The 19,669-nt window shown below is 41.9% G+C and overlaps 1 protein-coding gene across 1 annotated transcript; it reads left to right on the top strand.

Moving 5' to 3' along the window:
* The first annotated feature begins 420 nt into the window (after positions 1–420).
* On the top strand, positions 421–19,659 carry wdr19 (WD repeat domain 19). The gene is made up of 36 exons (XM_030050094.1): positions 421–558; positions 1,124–1,215; positions 1,320–1,385; positions 1,528–1,653; positions 1,909–2,024; positions 2,197–2,312; positions 2,711–2,791; positions 3,526–3,638; positions 3,741–3,914; positions 4,743–4,813; positions 5,076–5,248; positions 6,027–6,147; positions 6,255–6,361; positions 6,482–6,598; positions 7,063–7,218; positions 8,010–8,157; positions 8,520–8,733; positions 9,288–9,447; positions 9,664–9,774; positions 9,982–10,091; positions 10,192–10,249; positions 11,306–11,452; positions 11,697–11,779; positions 11,862–11,945; positions 12,060–12,206; positions 13,493–13,617; positions 13,713–13,822; positions 13,964–14,032; positions 14,241–14,318; positions 15,221–15,317; positions 15,403–15,527; positions 16,621–16,702; positions 16,871–17,021; positions 17,198–17,321; positions 17,465–17,541; positions 19,257–19,659. Exons 1-36 carry the CDS (start codon positions 553–555, stop codon positions 19,369–19,371), a joined length of 4,050 nt encoding a protein of 1,349 aa, XP_029905954.1. The 5' UTR covers positions 421–552; the 3' UTR covers positions 19,372–19,659.
* The last annotated feature ends 10 nt before the right edge of the window (positions 19,660–19,669 follow it).

The following is a 19,669-nucleotide window of genomic DNA, read 5'->3' as shown; positions in this document are numbered from 1 at the left end:
AAGTGTATTATGCATAAATATGTGCCTTAACACTACTTGTGCAATAATCGAAGATGTAAAAAATCAGAGCATATGAGCATTATGTGCATTATGTATAAAGATGTGCATCAATCCTACAAAATATTACAACAATACATACAGAAATAAGAAACTGAGCATATGTGAAAAAGTTTACCTATATACACCATATACACAGGTCTACTGCACTGTTGAACTGCTGTCAAGTCCTGCAGGTATTAATTATTGCACGGTTAAATGGTTAAATAGTTAATGTACAACCACAGGACAATAATAGTATGTTCTCCATTAGACTACTCATCACTTTCCTTTGCAAAATTTCAGTGCTTTTATTTTGAAAGATACAAACGGAAGTTTAATATGTCATTGTGTGAGCTTGACGGCGGCGGGCTCGTTTCGGAGCAGTTCATTGGCTCCTGGCTGTTGCTATGACATCGCCGTGGCTTCTGCAGACGCTTAGAGGCATTCTGGGATGCAAGCAGCTAAAGTGCTTCGAGTAAAGACAGGCGACCAGCGATAAATGTGATTTAAAAAATGAAGGTGAGTACCAAAGTGAGGACTGCAGTAACATGTAATGCCTCTGGTGTATGACTTTGGCCGTGTGAATGTGTTTTAAAAGCCAAATGTAACTAGTTACTGCAATCTGAGCTATCGTCTGCTTCGCGTTAGCGTTAGCCAACCTTAGCTAGCTATCGACGATAAGTTAGTTATGTCGTTAATTGGCTGCAACTCGTTAAAGCTGTACAACAGATTACATTCTCAGTCACACATGGTGGCACACAGTCAACTAATCGAGCATTGTAGAATTATAGAATTACAGCAAAATGAGCGCTATCAGGGCACGAGGTCCATTATCGGACACCGTTTTGTCAGTCTGTGGCGACATATCAACTGGTCCAAAAAGCTGATTTATTTTGATAGTATAACCGCGAACAAAGTTTTTATAACAATGTGAAAACACCAGTTACTGAACTGTGTGACTGAACAGCTTTCTGCTTTTTTTTCGTATATTTTACGTCTTGTTTTCGTGTGATGGAAAATTATGTTGCGCAAAAAAGCCTCGTTACGGCTAACGATAAATCCCGTTTCTCCTCTCTGGTCACAGCGTATTTTCACCCTCACCGACAAAGCCTGGGCGGGCTCCAGCCTGCACTACAAATGGCAGAAAACCCAGGGAAATTATCTTGCTGTTGCAGGGTGAGTATATTGCAATATTACCATCGAGCTCTTCCTCCTTCCACAGCAAAGTTCAGCTTTTCTGCAAGTGAGTTAAAACATGCCATGCATTTCTTGTCATGCAGAAATGATAAGTCAGTGAAAGTGTTTGATCGCCATGGGCAGAAGTGGAATGATCTCAGCCTTCCAGGGTAAGTGTGGCAGCATGTCTGGACTGTTACTGCTATGGACTATTTTAAGTCAGATTTCACAAGCAAAGGATTTTGTGCAGGTTACCTCTTTTAGTCTTTTAGGCCTCACTCCTCTGTCTCTTCCTGTCTTTGCTGTCTGCAGACGCTGTGTGGCCATGGACTGGGATAAGAATGGGGACATTCTAGCGGTGATAGCCGAGAAGTCCAGCTTCATTTATCTGTGGGATGCCAGTGTCAACAAGACTACCCAGATAGACAGCGGCATGAGGTGGGACGGGCGTGCCAGTACATTGTTATATCCCAAACAGGGAGATGTTAACACTTGGAAAATTCTCTGATATAGATACTCCTTCTGGCCTGGTGTTGGCCATACATTTGATGCCAATATATTTCCTAATTCCAATCTGTGATGTTCAATAGCACCACTACCAGTTTTGTTATAGAATATAATAGCGATTGATGTTCACCCTAATTCTTAACTAGACAATAATGTTTTTTTCCCTGTTGATGTTGGTTTCAATAGAGATCAGATGACATTCATCTTGTGGGCAAAGGCTGGCCCACTGTTGGCAGTTGGGACTGCTAAAGGAAACCTGTTGATCTACAACCAGCAGACCTCGCGCAAGATACCTGTGCTAGGTAGTGCAAACACACACACGCACACACACACATGCTGTATGGCTACTTTATTGTGGAAAAAAAAATTATATATGTGTATGTATATATATATATATATATATATATATATATACATATATATATGTCCAGTCTCTTCTGTTGATTCTCTCTCCTCCCTTACCACACACACTAGGTAAGCACACAAAGAGGATCACATGTGGGTGTTGGAGCAGTCAGAATCTGCTGGCTCTCGGCAGCGACGATCGCACTTTGACCATTAGCAACCATGAGGGGGACACCATCCGACAGGTATAAACACACAGGCTTTAATGCGAGCTCACACATGCTTTTCATTGAATGCTGTTGTAATTAGGCCTGGTCTCAGTAGAGTGAAAATTTATATGTACCAAGAAACAATGCAAACATTAACTTTTTGCCACAAAATTCAGGTTCTCATCCAGATAGACTTAAAATGAGTGCAGCAGTCAAATCATATTCAGTATGTAGATCTCCAACATTACAAGCAGCCGGTAGTAAATGCTGCAAGTAATCCGAGAGTGATTATATGTGACAGAGAAAGGTTTGGTAAATAATTAATAGATGAGGTGAAAAGACCGCAGCATATCAGAGCAAACAGAGGATAAATTAAGAAAAAAAGAGGACTTGGCATGCCTTTCTTTCCATTTTGGTAACTGTCTGTTTTCCAGACAACACTGCGCGGTGAGCCCGCTGACGTTTACTTCTCTGTGATGAAGACAGATGAGAGGTCTTCTCCAGGAGAAAGCACTGTAAGTGTATGTGTGTGTGTGTGTGTGTGTGTGTGTGCCTGGAAGTGAAGAAACAAGAAGAACACATTCATCCCTAGAGCTACACATTAGCGATTAAACCCAGCTCCCCCACTGTTTGATTTATAACGCCCTGCTGTTTGTGTCTTTGTGTCCTTGAGGCAAATTCACATCAGGGAGGTTGATGCACTTCACAGAGCATCATTTTCTACAAGCCATGTCTATTCGTAATTAAGCCATGTTTAATTATTCAGAGGAAAGTTTTAGCATTGTTGCCAAACATAACTTCAAGTTTAAATCTTTACTTTTTAAACTTTCTGATATCCTCTTGTATGCAGATTATTTTTATATTATGTGAGAGAGAGAGATGATGGTGATGAAGAGGGTCAGGGAACAAGAGAGATGAAGATGCAAAGAGAGGTATAGAACAACAATGTATTTTTATTTTCTGGACATCAGCTCTCACATGGCTCTAGGAAACCAGCCAGTCAGAGATTTTATTTGGCTTGAGAGTCCACCCATTAGTTGTAAACATTGCTTTACTGATTACTCCACAGACATACAGGAAATTTGGTATGTGGTTATGGAAAATTCATAGAAAGGTTTGGGAATTAAATTGACAAATAGTCCAGAAACCCTGAAGGAGGTAGCCTGCTCGTGAACACCTGTGAGGTTAACAAACTGAAGTAACACTAAAGTAAGACGTTATAACCTGCCTTTGGCTTTCAACCCGTCAGGTGAGCGTATCTGTGGGGAAGACGATACTGTTCCTTTTCAACCTCAGCGATCCTGAAAACCCCATAGAGCTGGCCTTCCAGTCTCGCTACGGAAACATCGTCTCCTACTGCTGGTAGCACACACACCGACAACACACTCAAAAGATCGGCTTGAATCACAGCGAGATGTTTGTACTGAGTGTCATTCTCTCTCTCTCTCTCTGCCTCACCTCCAGGTATGGAGACGGGTATATCCTGATTGGCTTCTCCCATGGCTACTTTGTGGTTATTTCCACCCATATCAGGGAGATAGGGCAGGAGCTGTACCAGGCTCACAACCATAAAGACAGCCTCAACAGTGTGGCCATCTCCCCGGCCTTAAACAAGGCTGCCTCTTGTGGGGACAACTGGTATGCATTCACTGTTACAAAGACACAGCTGTATAGTGAATACCTTGAAACTGATATTGTGACAGTATTGTAGGGATGACTACTAATGCTTTCATAAGATGTTTACAAGCAGAAGATTTGTAATAAACAGTCATTAGTAATGTGGATTTGATGACCTAGTAGCTAGAGGCAAATAACAGAAAAGTCTAATGAGTTCTGAAAATTTCACACCTTTACCACAATGCAGCATTAATGGGCTGCAGCTTTTCTCAGCTATGCACCTAAACTGTGGACCCTCATCCCAAAAGATTTTAGAGAGGCAGGATCAGGGGGCACTGTTAAACGACAGCTGTGAAAACATATCTTATTTAACGTAGCATATAATTAGCTGCACTTTTTATTCCTCTTATTCTTATTTATTCCTTTTATTTTTTTTTAATTTCATTTTATTATGCATATCTAATATCACCATTCATATTTAGGATTAGAAGTGTTTCAAAACTTTTTCATTGCTGACTTACTTTAAAGTGCTTTTCAGCCTTGTATTGTAATTAATTCATTTGTCTTTTTAATTTGACGTTCTTTTTTAACTCCTTTTTGTGGTGTAAAGCACTTTGAGCTGCATTTATGAATGTATGTATGAAGGGTGCTGTAAAAGTAAAATTTATTATTATTAAAACCAGGACAGGTTAACACTTATACCAGATGATGATGAATCTCATATCATGATGTTGAATTAATATCGATACACTGTCCAGTCCTACAATACAGTTTATTTGTTACTATGTAAAAAGGCTAAACGTGTGTGTGTGTGTGTGTGTGTGTGTGTGTGTGTGTGTGTGTTTGCAGCATAAAGATCCATGAGCTGTCTGAGCTTAAAGATATCAGCAACATAGTTCATCTGGATGATGAGACTAAAGGTGAGACTGTCCTGTGCTCAGCCACAGTATTAAAGGGTCACTTTAAATGCAGCTGAGTCATCACAAATCAAAACAAATGAAAGTCATCTCAAATTATGTGCCACCTGGGGCGCCGGTGGCTCACATGGTACAACATGTACTACATATCAATTGTTGCATGCCATCCCGTGATGACTTTCCTGTCTCTCTCAACTGTAACTGTCAAATAAAGCAGAAATGCAAATTTTAAAAAATAAATGAAAATCAATAAAATCACATGCAGGTCTGGACCAGCTGAGCTGGACAGATGACGGCCAGCTGCTTGCAGTGTCCACCCAGAGAGGGACCGTCCATGTCTTCCTCACCAAGCTGCCTATCCTGGGTGACAGCTTTGGTACCAGGCTGGCCTACCTCACCTCCCTGCTGGAGGTCACTGTGTCCAACCAGGTGGAGGGGGTGAGGACAAACACACACACACACACACACACACACACAACATACACCAGTGGAAATAATAATAACAAACTTAATACTCTATAGCGCCTTTCAAAACCAGAGTTAGAGGGTGATTCACAAAATACAGTACTTTACAATATAGTTGCAATGACAAATGAAATAAAAAATTAAAAGAACGCAATCACAGAAAATGCAATAAAAACAGGGATTTCAAGAAGTGGTCAAACATCGATAAAAATATAAAAAGAAATAAAAAATAGAAAAAAAAACAATACTAAAACATTTGGGTATACTTTATAAAATATTATACAAATGCCAAATGGTCCCTTTTTGTTTTAAGCCTGTGCGGTGGAACTTTGAACAGCATTTGATTCTCTGAACTGAGGGAAAGACCTCTGATGCAGAATCACATTAAAATGTCTGCTTAAACCAGTTCAGTGAAATTATCTTGGGTAGTATGACTTTTAGATTAACTTTTAAGCATTTAGCTGACATTCTCATCCAGAAAGACTTAAAGTAATTGCAGCACCACAGTAAGTGTACATTCCTGGGTTAGCATTACGGCGAGTAATATTAAAGAGCACAAGGATCAGAGCTACAGTGTCCTGACATGAAAAGAAGGAAAGTTATTTATATATTCATTTCAAAATGAGAGCATTTAACTCATCAGAAGATGGAGTCTGGTGAAGCGTGAGTCTGCTGCTCACCCCTTTTGTTTCATGGCAGCACTGCTGAACATACAAGTTGATCCTCAGCTTCTCTCTCCTGTGTCTCCCAGGAGAGTCCTGTGGCCATCGAAGTGGAAGTGGAGCCCACTTTCATTGCAGTGGGGCCGTTCCACGTGGCTGTGGGAATGAACAACAGAGCCTGGTTCTACACCATCGGAGACCGAGACCCCGGTGTGTACAGTATTTGCGATGTGTGGACTGTTATGATGCATGTGTGTATCTTTTATATAATCATGAATGACAGGATGAATGTGACTACCTTTTTGTGTGGCATTCAGGTTTTCACAGACTGAAGGACGTTGAGTACTTGGGCACAATAGCCAGCATGTGCCTCAACGCGGACTATGCAGCAGCGTTGTTTGAAGGAAAGGTCCAGGTGCACATGGTGAGTAGTCTCTGGATGTTGTGTGGGGTTTGGGCCGTGTTCCAGCGATCAGATGTGTGCACAGTTGACATTTTTTTTGTTTTCCCCAAGTGTGAATGTATGCCTGTATGTGTGTTTCAGATTGAAGGCGAGGACCAGGAGGAGAAGAAGCAGATGAGGCTGTTTATAGGCGATGACAGAAAAGATCGGATCCTTTGCCACGCGCTCACCAATGACTTCCTGTACTATGGCACTGATGTAAGGCTGGTCACATCTCACCACAACCAGCCAGCTATGTTTGTATTTGTTCTTAAAAGGGGAACACTGCCCCATATTTTACAGCCTTTCCTATAGATTAACACAGTAGTTCTCAGTGAAGCTTTGAATATTTCAACTGTGAGGCATTAACCTTGCTCAAAGTCTTTGTGGTTATCCAGTCCTAAACAGATGCAACTCTTACTTCTGGTTCTAGTCCATCTTCTACGTTGTCTTTTCTTCCTGCTCCTTACTCCTCTCTCTTTCTGTCTACGCCCAGTTCAGCGTTCCTCTGCCAGTCTGTTTTTGTCCTCCCATCTGTTATTGCTTCATTATTTTTCCTCCTGTCTCACTTTATCCCAGCCTCTTTCCTTTATGTCTTTGATTCCTCCTATCACTCAGCTGAATGTGTTTCCGTCGTGTTGATTGCTAACATAAGTTTTATTTTCTCTTTTTCACTGTCTCAGCTGGGCAGCGTGGTGTGTGTGTTGCTGGAGGACTGGCAGACAGTGAGCAGCTACAGCCACTCAGTGGGTGTGAGGAAGGTGTTCCCCGACCCCAACGGCACACAGCTGGTCATCATTGATGACAAGAGCGGCGGCTTCCTGCACTCCCCTGGGAATGTCAGTACACACCATTACTTGATAGATCCATGCATGCCAAATCTACATGCACATGCATACTTAGTAGTTCAAGGTCAGGTTTATTTGCATTTTGATCAAAAAAAGGAATTGAAAACACACACACACACACACACACACACACACACAGTGATGAATAGCCATAGCAGGAAGAGATACAATCAATAATTTGTGGAGGTGAGATTAAAAAACAACAACAAAAGGCTTATAAAACATTTCCCTTCACGGCAAGATGACAAGCTAAAAAGCAACTGTACTGAATAACAGACTCTAAGGAAGTTCATAATTGATTGTCCTCGTGTCTGAGTGCACCCATCATGCCATCTTCTCTACACTCTCAGTGTAAATTGGAATTATACCTTATTTAAGCAAATTAGTACAGATGTCTTTCTTTAACACAAGATATTTTAACATGCAAACCAATTATCTGCTCTATAAGACAATACTCTAGCCATTGCAAATTTTATGTCAAGGCTTCGGCCCCTTTTCTGTTTAGTAGAACAAGGACATGATCCACCACCGCAGGCATAAACACATCTAGACTTCTTCTCAATCTTTATTTATTTATTTATTTATGCGAAGATTAAACCTGCACAGGCCTGCAGGCTGGATTTTATTGAGTCACATCCGTCTTTGAGTAAACTAGTTTCTCTATTAAATAAATCCATGAAAACCTGGCTTTCTGGAGGAAATTGTATTAATTCAAACCTTGTAATTGCTTTCGTGCGTGTGTGTGTGTGTGTGTGTGTGTGTGTGTGCGTCTGCTCATCCAGGTGACAGACTCCTGCTATGAGCTTCCAAACTTCTCTCCCAATGTCACAGGAGTGCTTTGGGAGAACTGGGCCTCTGACAGAGGAGTGTTTGTTGCTTATGATGATGACAAGATCTATACCTACGCCCTGCATAAAACCACCATATATGGTACAGAGATGATCAAACACACACACACACACACACACACACACACGTGCACAATGAATTCAGTGTAAAGATTGAATTGTGTGTACTTCTCTGTCATTTCTAGTTTGGTGTCATGCTCTTTATCTCTTGCTCTCCCTTCCTGTTTCTTTCTTTAACTCTTTGTTTACTGTCACTTTCGCTGTCTCCCTCTTTCTTCCTCTATCCCCTTCTTTCTCTGTTTTCTGATTATGAAATTACAGACAACCAAGGCTCAGCTCCTTGGTGCCCTTAAAATATTCCTGTTATCAGTCCCATCATGTAAAAGTTTGATGCAAAGACAGGGATAGAGGAGTGTGTTTTTATTTTTCTCATCTCTCGCGCAGGTACCCGGGTGGTTTTAGTGGGTACCACTTCACTGCTTTACTCCCAGAAGCCTCTGTTATTGCACAACGGGGAGCTGACGTGTCAAACGCCAAGTGGCAAGACCAGTGAAGTGGTGCTGAGCACACACTCCTTCCTCAGCCACTCCTCCGCCACACAGACGGAATCACCACAGGAGCTCAGCAAGAAGCTCTCCCAGGCGCTCCTGCTCTCCAGGTCAGCCATGCTGCAGCCACACTGCGTTTCTGATGAAGAAGGGATGATATAAATGTATCAGTGGTTTTACTCATGTGTCATCAAGGGATGGATTTGGCTCTGAAACCGGCATCATGTTCACTCCTAAGTCCAATCAAGGATCACGTTCAGTTGATCTCGCAGTTTAAAAATTGTTCTTATGTCGGTGTTAGTATTATGATTTGAGTTGTCCCAAAATAGTATTTGTATTTGTTTTATTTTGTTGTGTTCTTTGAATAGAAAACTGCATTGGCTATAGATGTAGCAATTCCCAGTGATATTCCCAGGAAATGTATTTGGCTAAACCTAATGTCCACACAGGCCACGTCCTCTAGAGTCAAATTTGTGTGCCCTTTTAATTAGTGGCACAATTTAGTCTTCAGCAACAGGAAGGATTGTCAAGTAGGGCTCCTATAAGGAATAAAAGCACAATCAGTGGAAAACATACTTGTTGATTACACATGAGGGCACAGTTGTGCTCCAGTGCAGTGGCTGAGATACACGCCTTGGTAAAACTGTCTTTGTGTCCTGGCCAGGTTCCCTGAAGCCTGGAATCTATGCAAGTCTGCAGCAAATGAGGCTTTCTGGGCAGAGATGGGCAAAGCCTGTCTGGTCCACATGAAGGTGGAGCTGGCTATCCAAGTGTACCGCATGAGTGGCAACGTAGGCATGGTGATGTCACTGCAGGGCCTTCAGGTAGAGGACAGCACACACATGCAAGCAGCACACACCTCAGTTCATATTATCACACTCTTGATAACAGGCACACTGTTTCTCTCTCCCTCTTTTGTGCTCTCTCTCTCTCTCTCTCTCTCTCTCTCTCTCTCTCTTTCTTTCTTTCTTTCTTTCTTTCTTTCTTTCTTTCTGTCTCTCTTTCTTTCTTTCTGTCTCTCTTTCTTTCTTTCTATCCAGGGTATAGAGGACAGGAATTTGTTGGCAGGCCATTTGGCCATGTTCCTGAATGAGTACGACCTAGCTCAGGACCTCTATCTGTCCTCAAACTGTCCCATCGCTGCCCTGGAGGTATGTCGCTCTCTCTCTCTCACACACACACACACACACACGTGCGCGCGCGCACACACACACACACACACACACAGGCAGTAAACAGTAAACAGCAATATTTGTGTGTTATTTCTAGAACATATGCAACAGCTTGGATTAAACAAATGACTTCAGCTGTCAGTGTGTTCGTGTGGTTGTGTGTTTGTGTGTGTGTGTGTGTGTTAGATGAGGAGAGACCTGTTGCATTGGGACAGCGCTTTGATGCTGGCCAAGAGACTTGCAGAAGACCAGATTCCCTTCATATCCAAAGAATATGCTGTCCATCTTGAGTTTATGTAAGTATGTAGAAACACACACACACACACACACACACACACATACACAGCATTTAGCTGACGTGATCTATATCTACCAGCTCTGTCTTTCTCTTTGTAGAGGAGACTACGTGAATGCCCTGTCACACTATGAGAAAGGCATGACCCACAACAGCAAGGTAAGTATAATATCTGATTTCATCTTCTGGCAGCACTGTCCTCACAAGTTAAAAACTACATCCACAGCGATCTTTCACTTTAGTAAAACACGTTCATGTTTTATTGTGCTTGTGACCTGTTTGGGTGTCATCGTTGCCCGTGCAGTGTCTAGTGACCATGTTTACTATCCCACAGGGTTTTTTTTCTTTTCAATTTCAGTTGCTTTAAAAAAAAATCACACATCATCCCAAACATCTTGATCTGCTTAACAGTTTCCATATGTGTATATTTACAATTTTTCAGACTGTGATCATTGTACTTACTGTAAGAAAAATGTTGTTAACATCCCTTTTGATGCTATTGCTACTTTTAAGAAATAAAAATCTCTGTAAGTGTCTTTTTCTCAAAGTGGAAGTGTCAAATCAAATCCAGACCTTTGTGAATAATTTAAAAATTATTTATAGCACACTTTTAATTAAAAGGCCACAGTTCCCACATGATAGGTCACACTGTCACGACCAGCTTGTCCATGAGTATTTATGCATAAGCTAAATGCATTCAGTTTGCTGACAGTAACCTTTTTGGAATGAAATTAGTTATCACGAGAAATTATCTGTTCATTCTGTATTCAGATTGTCTTCTGTTAGACTTAAGCTACTTGTAACATCTATATTTAACTATGTAAAATTCATACCTGCACTGAACCAAATGTCACAAATGCCAGTTACATTTTTATCTTCTGCTTTTGTTTTTTTTTCTGCTTGCTCCTTGCAGTTGAACCCCAAAGTCACCGTTCTTTTGTTATATTAACCGTTTAAATCCACTGAAATCATTTGACGTCAGTTGACGTTCTCTCCAGCCCTGTTCTGTGCCCTGTACGTGTGATTTACCTGCTCACAGTGTCAAAATGTATTGAGTTTTTTTCCATTTACAAGGTTTGCTGGAACCACAGCTGCCACTTAGTGACTATATTTGTAATTGTACTTGTATACTTTTGTAAGTTTGGTTGCCATGGCTGCTTTCACTCCTGTGCTCATGTCCACCTCCTCCTCCTCCTCACATTCCTTGCTGTGTAGTTCTCAGAGCATGATGAGGCATGCCAGGCAGGCTTGGCCAGGATGTCCATCCGCATGGGCGACATCAGGAGAGGAGCCAGCCAGGCCATCCAGCACCCCAGCAGAGTCCTCAAGAAGGAATGTGGAGCCATACTGGAGAGCATGAAAGTACAGAGTCAGCTTTATCTGCCCCCTCCTCCCTTATTTATTATTTGTTGCAGTAGTTGGATGTGTTAATTGTATGTTTTGTAGTGTGGGTGATTAGAGTCTGTATACAGACTAGAGAGTGTTTGTATGTATCATGAGCGTCTCTGTGAGCATCTGAGGAAGCACGGCATCAGCAAATTCTTTTGAGTATTTGAGATTAAACCATATTTTGACTGCTTTTATGTTTTCCTCTTCTTTTATACAGCAATACTCTGAGGCAGCTCAGCTTTATGAGAAAGGCCATTATTATGACAAAGCTGCATCGGTCTACATCCGCTGCAAGAACTGGTGAGACAAACACCAACACGCACCAGCACACAGACTTTCCAGTTCCCCTCCACCCTCTGACTTTTTGTAACTTATTGCTCAGGGCCAAGGTAGGAGAGCTGCTCCCACATGTCTCCTCCCCTAAGATCCACCTGCAGTACGCCAAGGCCAAGGAGATGGATGGCAAGTAGGTTCCTGTCTGTTTCCTTGCATGTCTGACCATCTCCCATCAAGACAGTGAAAGTATATTGTTGAGAAAGAGGCCGATGTAATATTTTTGTATTTGTATGTGCACCACCAGGTACAAGGAAGCAGCACAAGCTTATGAGAGCGCGAAGGACTGGGACAACGTGATTCGTGTGCTGCTGGACCACCTGAACAACCCTGAAGACGCCGTCCGCATTGTCAGGGAGACACAGAGTGTCGATGGAGCAAAGATGGTCGCAAGGTAGGACAGACAAGAGCAGACGTGCACACTGGCACAGATTTACATGACTATACTGCTGAGTATTTAAACTTAACTCCCTCACCAACTGACTTTAGTCTAGCTCCATTTCACAGGATTTCATATAATCCCCCTGTGCTCCCTTATTCCCCAAATAAAACATTACTCTTCTGTTGGGTTTTATCGGCACCATGATGGGTGATTGTACTGGTAGTGCTGGCCCACCATAAACATTACATATACAGTTGTGTTCAAAATAATAGCAGTGTGTTTAAAAAAGTGAGTAAAGTCCATAATCCTTATAATAGCTTTTATTTCCATACACACAAATGCATTGGGAACACTGCACATTCTATTCCAAATCAAAACATGAAGAAAAATTTATCAAATATGTTATTACTCTACAGAAAGTGAAGAAAAAGGAATATTAGGCTGTTCAAAAAATACCAGTGTCTGCATTTTTCTTTACAAACTCAAACATTTACTGTATAAACTGAAAAATGCTTGAAGATTTAGCTTTCCTGTGAATCACTGAACTAATATTTAGTTGTATAACCATGGTTTCTGAGAAATGCTTCACATCTGTATTGCATGGAGTCAGCCAGCTTCTTGCACCTGTGAACAGGTATTCCAGCCCAGGACGATTGCACTACATTCCACAATTCCTCTGCATTTCTTGGTTTTGCCTCAGAAACAGCATTTTTGATGTCACCGCACAAGTTTTGTATTGGATTAAGGTCCGGGGATTGGGCTGGTCACTCCATAAGGTCAATCCTGTTGGTCTGGAACCAAGATGCTGCTCGCTTATTGGTGTGTTTGGGGTCATTGTCTTGTTGAAACACCCATTTAAAGGGCATTTCCTCTTCAGCTTAAGGCAACATGACCTCTTCAAGTATTTTGATGTATTCAAACTGATCCATGATCCCTGGTATGCGATAAATAGGCCCGACACCATAGTATTGTTTTCTATTGTGTCAGCCATGAAAGCACAGGCCAACCACTGGATGTTATAAAGCCAGAGATCCATTAGGGTTGAGTAAGGAAATTCTTTTGGACACACACAAACACACACGTGTGAGCACACAACTATCAATATCATGTTTTTAATATCAATCTCATCAGATTGCCAAACAAATAAAACACTGAATCTGTAAAACATGATCCTGTTTGGCCAGTTTACTTTGTCCATTTTTGTAACTGACATTAATATATGTCTATATGTGTGTGTGTGTGTGTGTGTGTGTGTGTGTGTGTGTGTGTGTGTGTGTGTGTGTATGTGTGTGTCCCAGGTTCTTCCTGCGGCTGAATGACTACGGCTCAGCCATCCAGTTCCTGGTTTTATCTCAGTGCAACGATGAAGCCTTCCAGCTGGCACAGCAGCATGGACAGATGGAGGTCTACGCAGACATCATCGGTCAGTCTCTGTGTGTGTGTAGAGAATATTGGGTGTAGTATACAGCTGTAAGGAATGTTAATTGCAAGAATGTTTGTGTGTGTGTGTGTGTGTAGGCTCAGAGGCGACGCAGGAGGACTATCAGAGCATTGCTCTGTACTTTGAAGCGGAGAAGAAACACCTGCAGGCTGGCAAGTTCTTCCAGAAGTGCGGCCAGTACAGCAGAGTATGAGCTCTCAGCCTCTAATTCATTCATTTATTAATTCAGTCGTGAGTTTGTTTGTACATTGAGAAAGTGATAGATTTATTCCACTGGTAAATTCTGGCAATGTCGAGCCAGTCAGTCAGTTTCTTCTCTTTGTCTCAGGCCCTGAAACACTTCCTGAAGTGTCCCAACACTGATGACAGCCTGGCTGTCGAGATGGCTATTGAGACGGTGAGAGGGTTTCGTGTGTCAAACTAGCAAGTTATGAATATTTTGAAGGCGTAGCATTTAAAATGTACATGTATGATGTATTTGTTTTTTTTAAACTTGTATGTAACCAGGGTGGGCAAGTTCCTTATTTAATGTTATGAGTATCCCAGTTGTGTCTACATATATTTGGGCATTCTTTTGTGTGTGTGTGTGTGTGTGTGTGGACCAGGTGGGGCAGGCCAAGGACATGTCTCTAATCAGCCAGCTGATAGATTACTTGCTGGGGGAGAGCGACGGCATGCCCAAGGTATCCAATACAGTGGAAGCTTGAACCACTCTCATCTTCTTTAAGTGTGAAAGCTGCATATTTCTGTTAAATTTCCAATGACTTCATGCAGTACTGAAGAACATTTTTACATGATTAGTTTTTTTATCCTATTCATTCTCCCTCTTTCTATCTCTCTTTCTCCTTGTCCGGTGCTTGTGTAGTGTCTCTCAGTGAGTAGCGTGCAAGTGTGCTTGTGTGCATTTTTATGTGAATGTGTGCACACAGATGCTGCCTTCGTTTGGTCAACAGTCACAACAACAGGAAATCGTGTTGCTCTATTGTTCCATTCTTTATCCTCGGAGGTTCTGAGGAATACTGATAGAAGCAAAAGCTTGAATCTAAATCCGCTTTGGAATTTAAAATTGGAAGACTGGGTTGTTTTCAGGGATGTGTGATGCTAGACGTGTGTATCTCTCATCCCTGTCAAATGCTGTATGCTTATTTTCTGCATTTATAAAGGAATTGGGTTTGGGTACTCTGCCAACAGATCTGTGGTCAGAGATCTAATGCCAGCTGTAAACTGTTTGTTTTGGCAGAGTTTGTCTATATGACAGGCAGGTGCGCTACTAGAGTCAGTATGGAAACTAACGTGTGTGTAAGTGTGTGTGTGTGTGTCATAGCTTATGTACATCCTCGTATCTGGATGGGCATAGTATTCACTAACACTTTGGCATCTTAGAGATCGAGCCCTTAACTAGAATGTGTTCAGCACTGCCTTAGTGCATCGGTGTGACTGTAGGGCTGTGCTTAGTGTGAAACTAGCATAAGAAAGTGTTTACTAGACAAGAGAGAGAGAGTGAGAGAGAGATGCCAAAACCATGAAAGGCAACTGTTCTCTAAAATGCTGATGACTGGCTGACTTGTGTTCCCGCCCCTCCCAGGACGCCAAGTATCTGTTCCGTCTCTATATGGCACTGCAGCAGTACAGGGAGGCTGCTCACACCGCCATCATCATCGCCAGGGAGGAGCAGTGTGCAGGTAGGGCACCCCATCAAGCGATTGGCACAAATCCTTAGCGGCATGGTTCTCTTCTTGTTGTCCATGATGCATGTTCCTCTTACAGGCAGCTACCGTAACGCCCACGATGTGCTGTTCAGCATGTACACAGAGCTGCAGGCCCAGAAGATCAAGATCCCCGCTGAGATGGCCACCAATCTGATGATCCTGCACTCCTACTTACTGGTCAAGGTCCTTACCGCCAAAGCAGCTAATGCTAATAACCTACTGTATGCTGTCTCATACACACACACACACAAATAATGCTTGAGAGGATGTTATTTCCTGTAATCATGATGGTGATTTCTCCAGGTACAGTCTTTGAAAACACCTTTTACAGCCTTAATGCCATGCTTGTAAAATGCATGTGTAAATTTCTGAAAAAACCTGGTGTGATGGGGTTGCTATGAGGGCGCTATGATTGCCAACACATTTTTTTTTTTACACAATCACTGACATGCATACTGTAAGAATTCAAATAAGAGAAAGCAAGAAACTACCTGGTTACCACAAGAGCTGGCATTGCAACCAACAGGTGGCTGTGCACTGTGGCAAATTATCAACATTGTTGGAGAGCGTCTTTGAACTATCACATTGCTTTTCTGCACTGCAAAAACTCAAAATCTTACCAAGATTTGTCTTATTTCAAGTCAAAAATGTCTTATTCCTAGTCAAAATATCTCATTACACTTAAAATAAGACATGATCACCTCAGAAGTAACTTGTTTTTAGACAATTGTCTCTTGTTTCAAGTGAAAATTTGCTTGAAACAAGTGAAAATTTGCTTGTTTCATTGGCAAAATTTGTTTCTTGTTTCTGGCTAATTTTCACTTATTTCAAGTGAATTTTCACTTTTTCCACTGGCAAATTTTGCCAATGAAACAAGCAAATTTTCACTTGTTTCAAGCGAATTTTCACTTGAAACAAGAGACAATTGTCTAAAAACAAGTTACTTCTGATGTGATCATGTCTTATTTTAAGTGTAATGAGATATTTTGACTAGAAATAAGACATTTTTGACTTGAAATAAGACAAATAATCCTGGTAAGATTTTGCGTTTTTGCAGTGTGAGAATAAATTCTTAGTGTACATTTATTCTGCAGTTCCATTTTAAAAAAAAAAAAAAGAAAAAAAGCATTTATTTCCCTCATCCCTTTCCCTTTTGTGTTACTGTGTATTATCACAGCAATTGTAATTTCTGTTCCACTGTTAAAAGATCTAATCATCTCCATTTCAGGATCACATGAATGTAGTTTTCTTGTCTGTAAATGACGTTTTTCTGTAGATCCATGTAAAGCGAGGAGATCACCTGAAGGGCGCACGCATGCTCATCCGTGTGAGCAACAACATCAGCAAGTTTCCTGCCCGTGAGTTTCCACACAGTAACCGCCTGCAGCTTCACTTCTCAACACCTAACAAATGCATGAGGGGAAAAAATCAAATCTAAATTCTGCTCAAAGATCATTGACTAAAAAAATAATTAACCACATTAAATTCATGTGTGTATAACAATTTGCTTGTGTGTGTTTGTGTAGACATTGTGCCCATTCTGACGTCAGCGGTGATCGAGTGTAACCGAGCCGGGCTTAAGAACTCGGCCTTCAGCTTTGCTGCCATGTTGATGAGACCAGAGTACCGTAACAACATCAACCCCAAGTACAGGAAGAAGATCGAGGCCATGGTTCGGTGAGTGACAAATACACTCCTGTGTACACTCCTCTACCACCTCTTCACTCACAGGCTCCTCTCTCCTTTTCATCACACACACTTCTCTCACTTTGCCTCTCCATCTGTCTCTCCCTTCATCTTTCTTACATCTCTCTGTTGCCCTCACTTACTCTCACTTTCCTCTCCTTCCACAGTCGGCCCGATACGTCAGAGCTGGAGGAGGAGACAACTCCGTGTCCCTTCTGTGGCTTCCAGCTGCCACAGAACGAACTGCTGTGCATCTCCTGCAAGAACAACCTGCCCTACTGCATCGCCACGGTAAACACAGCACACACACACACGTGTTCACTGACATGTACCTGAACATTAACCAAAATGTTCCTTAGACTTGCATTTTATCACCAATCTGACGTTTGTTCTTGCTCTCTTAAGACCAATAACTCCCTTTTTCATTTTCCCAGGGTCGACACATGCTGAAGGAGGACTGGTCTGTGTGTCCACACTGTGAATTCCCTGCTCTCTACTCGCAGTTCGTTCTGTAAGTGATACACATGCATGCAACTGCATACAGGAACTATAGTCATAGACCAATACCCAACTTCTCATTTTCCTATAATCACAGACACTGCGTTGAAAATATATTTTGGAATAGGCTACAAATAACACTTTTCATCCAAGTGTGAAATCAGAGATCCCAAGTAGAGTTCTCATCGGGCCTGAAAATTAAGACCCGACCCGACCCGGACACGACTGGGCCAGCCCGAGGCCCGACCCGACCCGACTAATTAGCCGAACTTTAGGCCCGACAGCCCGATAAAGCCCGAAAAAAAAAAAAAAAAAATCGCCAAATTCGCCATTATTTAGCAGAGCCGGTCGGCCGCGGCACCGGGGCACCATCGGTTGGTATCAGGCGGGCCGGCCGCGGCACCGGCCAGCACCAGGCAGCTCACCTGTCAGATCCGGCAGACCTGACGGGTGGGCGCGGTATCGGACGGTGCCGCGGCCGGCCCGCCTGATGCCAACTGATGGTGCCGCGGCATGTGCGGGTCAATACGTTAGTCTAGAAAACTGGAGATTTTTTTTTTTCCCATGCGCCCCCAGTTGCACTGCCCATAGCAAAAACCGCCCCTGCTGCCGAGTCTGCCAGCACAGCGGGATACTGCTGCAACTCTCTCTCACTTGTTTGCGCTGCGCTCGCACAGCTGGTTGTCTGTCTGTCACTGAAAGTTTAGCCTCCAAATCCAATCCAGTCTCTCACTCTCTCCACCAGTCACATAAAAATGAAACGTCATAATCAATAACAGAACACATAATTCTATTTTTTTATTTAAAAAAAAAAAAAAAAAAAAAAATCCCCCACAGAACCCGAAGCCCGACCCGCCCGATTCACGTAACGGGTCGGGTCGGGTCGGGTCGGGTTCGGGCAGAATATGAGAACTCTAATCCCAAGTTCTTATTGATGTTGCTGAAGATGCTGCATGGACATGGATGCGATTTTTTTTTACATTTTTCTTAAAAAGACACACAATTCATTTTATTTCACCAAAGACTTCTGTTGCCCTACTTCTCTGCCCATCATTTTTTTTCCATTCTTCTGTTTTCAAGTCACATTCTTATTGCTGACTGAATTGGACACTGACATGAATGAACTGTTTTATACATCCAAATGAGCTCTGACAGAAGGGCAAATGGTTAGTTACGAACTAGGAAATGTGTCCATCTTATTAAATCAGTCACTCCTCTCTGCCATTCATTTTCAATGGTCTAAAGAGCCATCAAAATCACCTCAAGTCTTCTGTTTCTTGATCATGTTCACAAATCTAGACTGAATAAAAACAGTGAAGTATGGAGTGGAGTATGAAGAATGGAGTATACTTTTTCACTTTTTAAAAGGTTCACGGTGTAGTTTTCCTTGTAAACACACTTGGTTATGTTTACGTTCAAAAATTCCCATCAAAACACATTTTGTGCTTTCTTGCAGCCTAATAAACACTTTCAATGCATTTCCTATCTCAAAAGACATTTGCAAAGCCTTTTCTTAGTATTTTGCCACATTGTTTACATCAGTGTGTGTAATATGTGCTCATGATGTGCTGAGTACCTTTTAATGTACCCAGCACATCAGAATGTACCCGTTAATTGTTTTTATCTGTGCCTTAAATTAAATTTTGGGTTATGTGTATGTGTTTTTCTGTATGTATGTGTGTGTGTGTGTGTGTGTGTGTGTGTGTGTGTGTGTGTGTGTGTGTACAGGCTGCTGGAGACGGAGAGTGTGTGTCCCATGTGCTCCGAGAGTCTCAGTGCAAAACAGGTGAAGAAGATCTCAGACTGTTCCAGCTATCTGCAGCCTGATGAACTGGAGCACTGATGGAAAAACGACCACACAAATGTACATACTTATACTTTTGTATATACTTACTTAAACACTTATACATCACCCCTGTAAGTTAGGGTGACAGATGTTTGTATGTGTATTTATAAGACCATCTGTAATACAAATTGTTGCTCATCTTTTTTTAAACCAAACTCTTATTTTTGAAAATGATTGTCAGAACTCAAAGGAGGAGGCAGAGTCACATATGGAGTCTATTAATTATGGTTCATGATAGAAATGTTGCTTTACATTTTGAACAGTAAAGCTGTATCATCTCCAGAATGCCTCGTCT

The sequence above is a fragment of the Myripristis murdjan genome, chromosome 1, assembly GCF_902150065.1.
Source record: "Myripristis murdjan chromosome 1, fMyrMur1.1, whole genome shotgun sequence".
NCBI lineage: Eukaryota > Metazoa > Chordata > Actinopteri > Holocentriformes > Holocentridae > Myripristis > Myripristis murdjan.
The sequence above is the reverse complement of the archived record's forward strand: the minus strand, read 5'-3'. Positions and strand labels throughout refer to the sequence as shown.

Excerpts from the sequence above, each read along its gene's own strand:
- wdr19 (XM_030050094.1), top strand. Across the intron at positions 6,599-7,062 it reads TCCTGTACTATGGCACTGAT|CTGGGCAGCGTGGTGTGTGT; the intron begins GTAAGGCTGGTC and ends TCACTGTCTCAG. Across the intron at positions 15,318-15,402 it reads CAGGGAGGAGCAGTGTGCAG|GCAGCTACCGTAACGCCCAC; the intron begins GTAGGGCACCCC and ends TTCCTCTTACAG.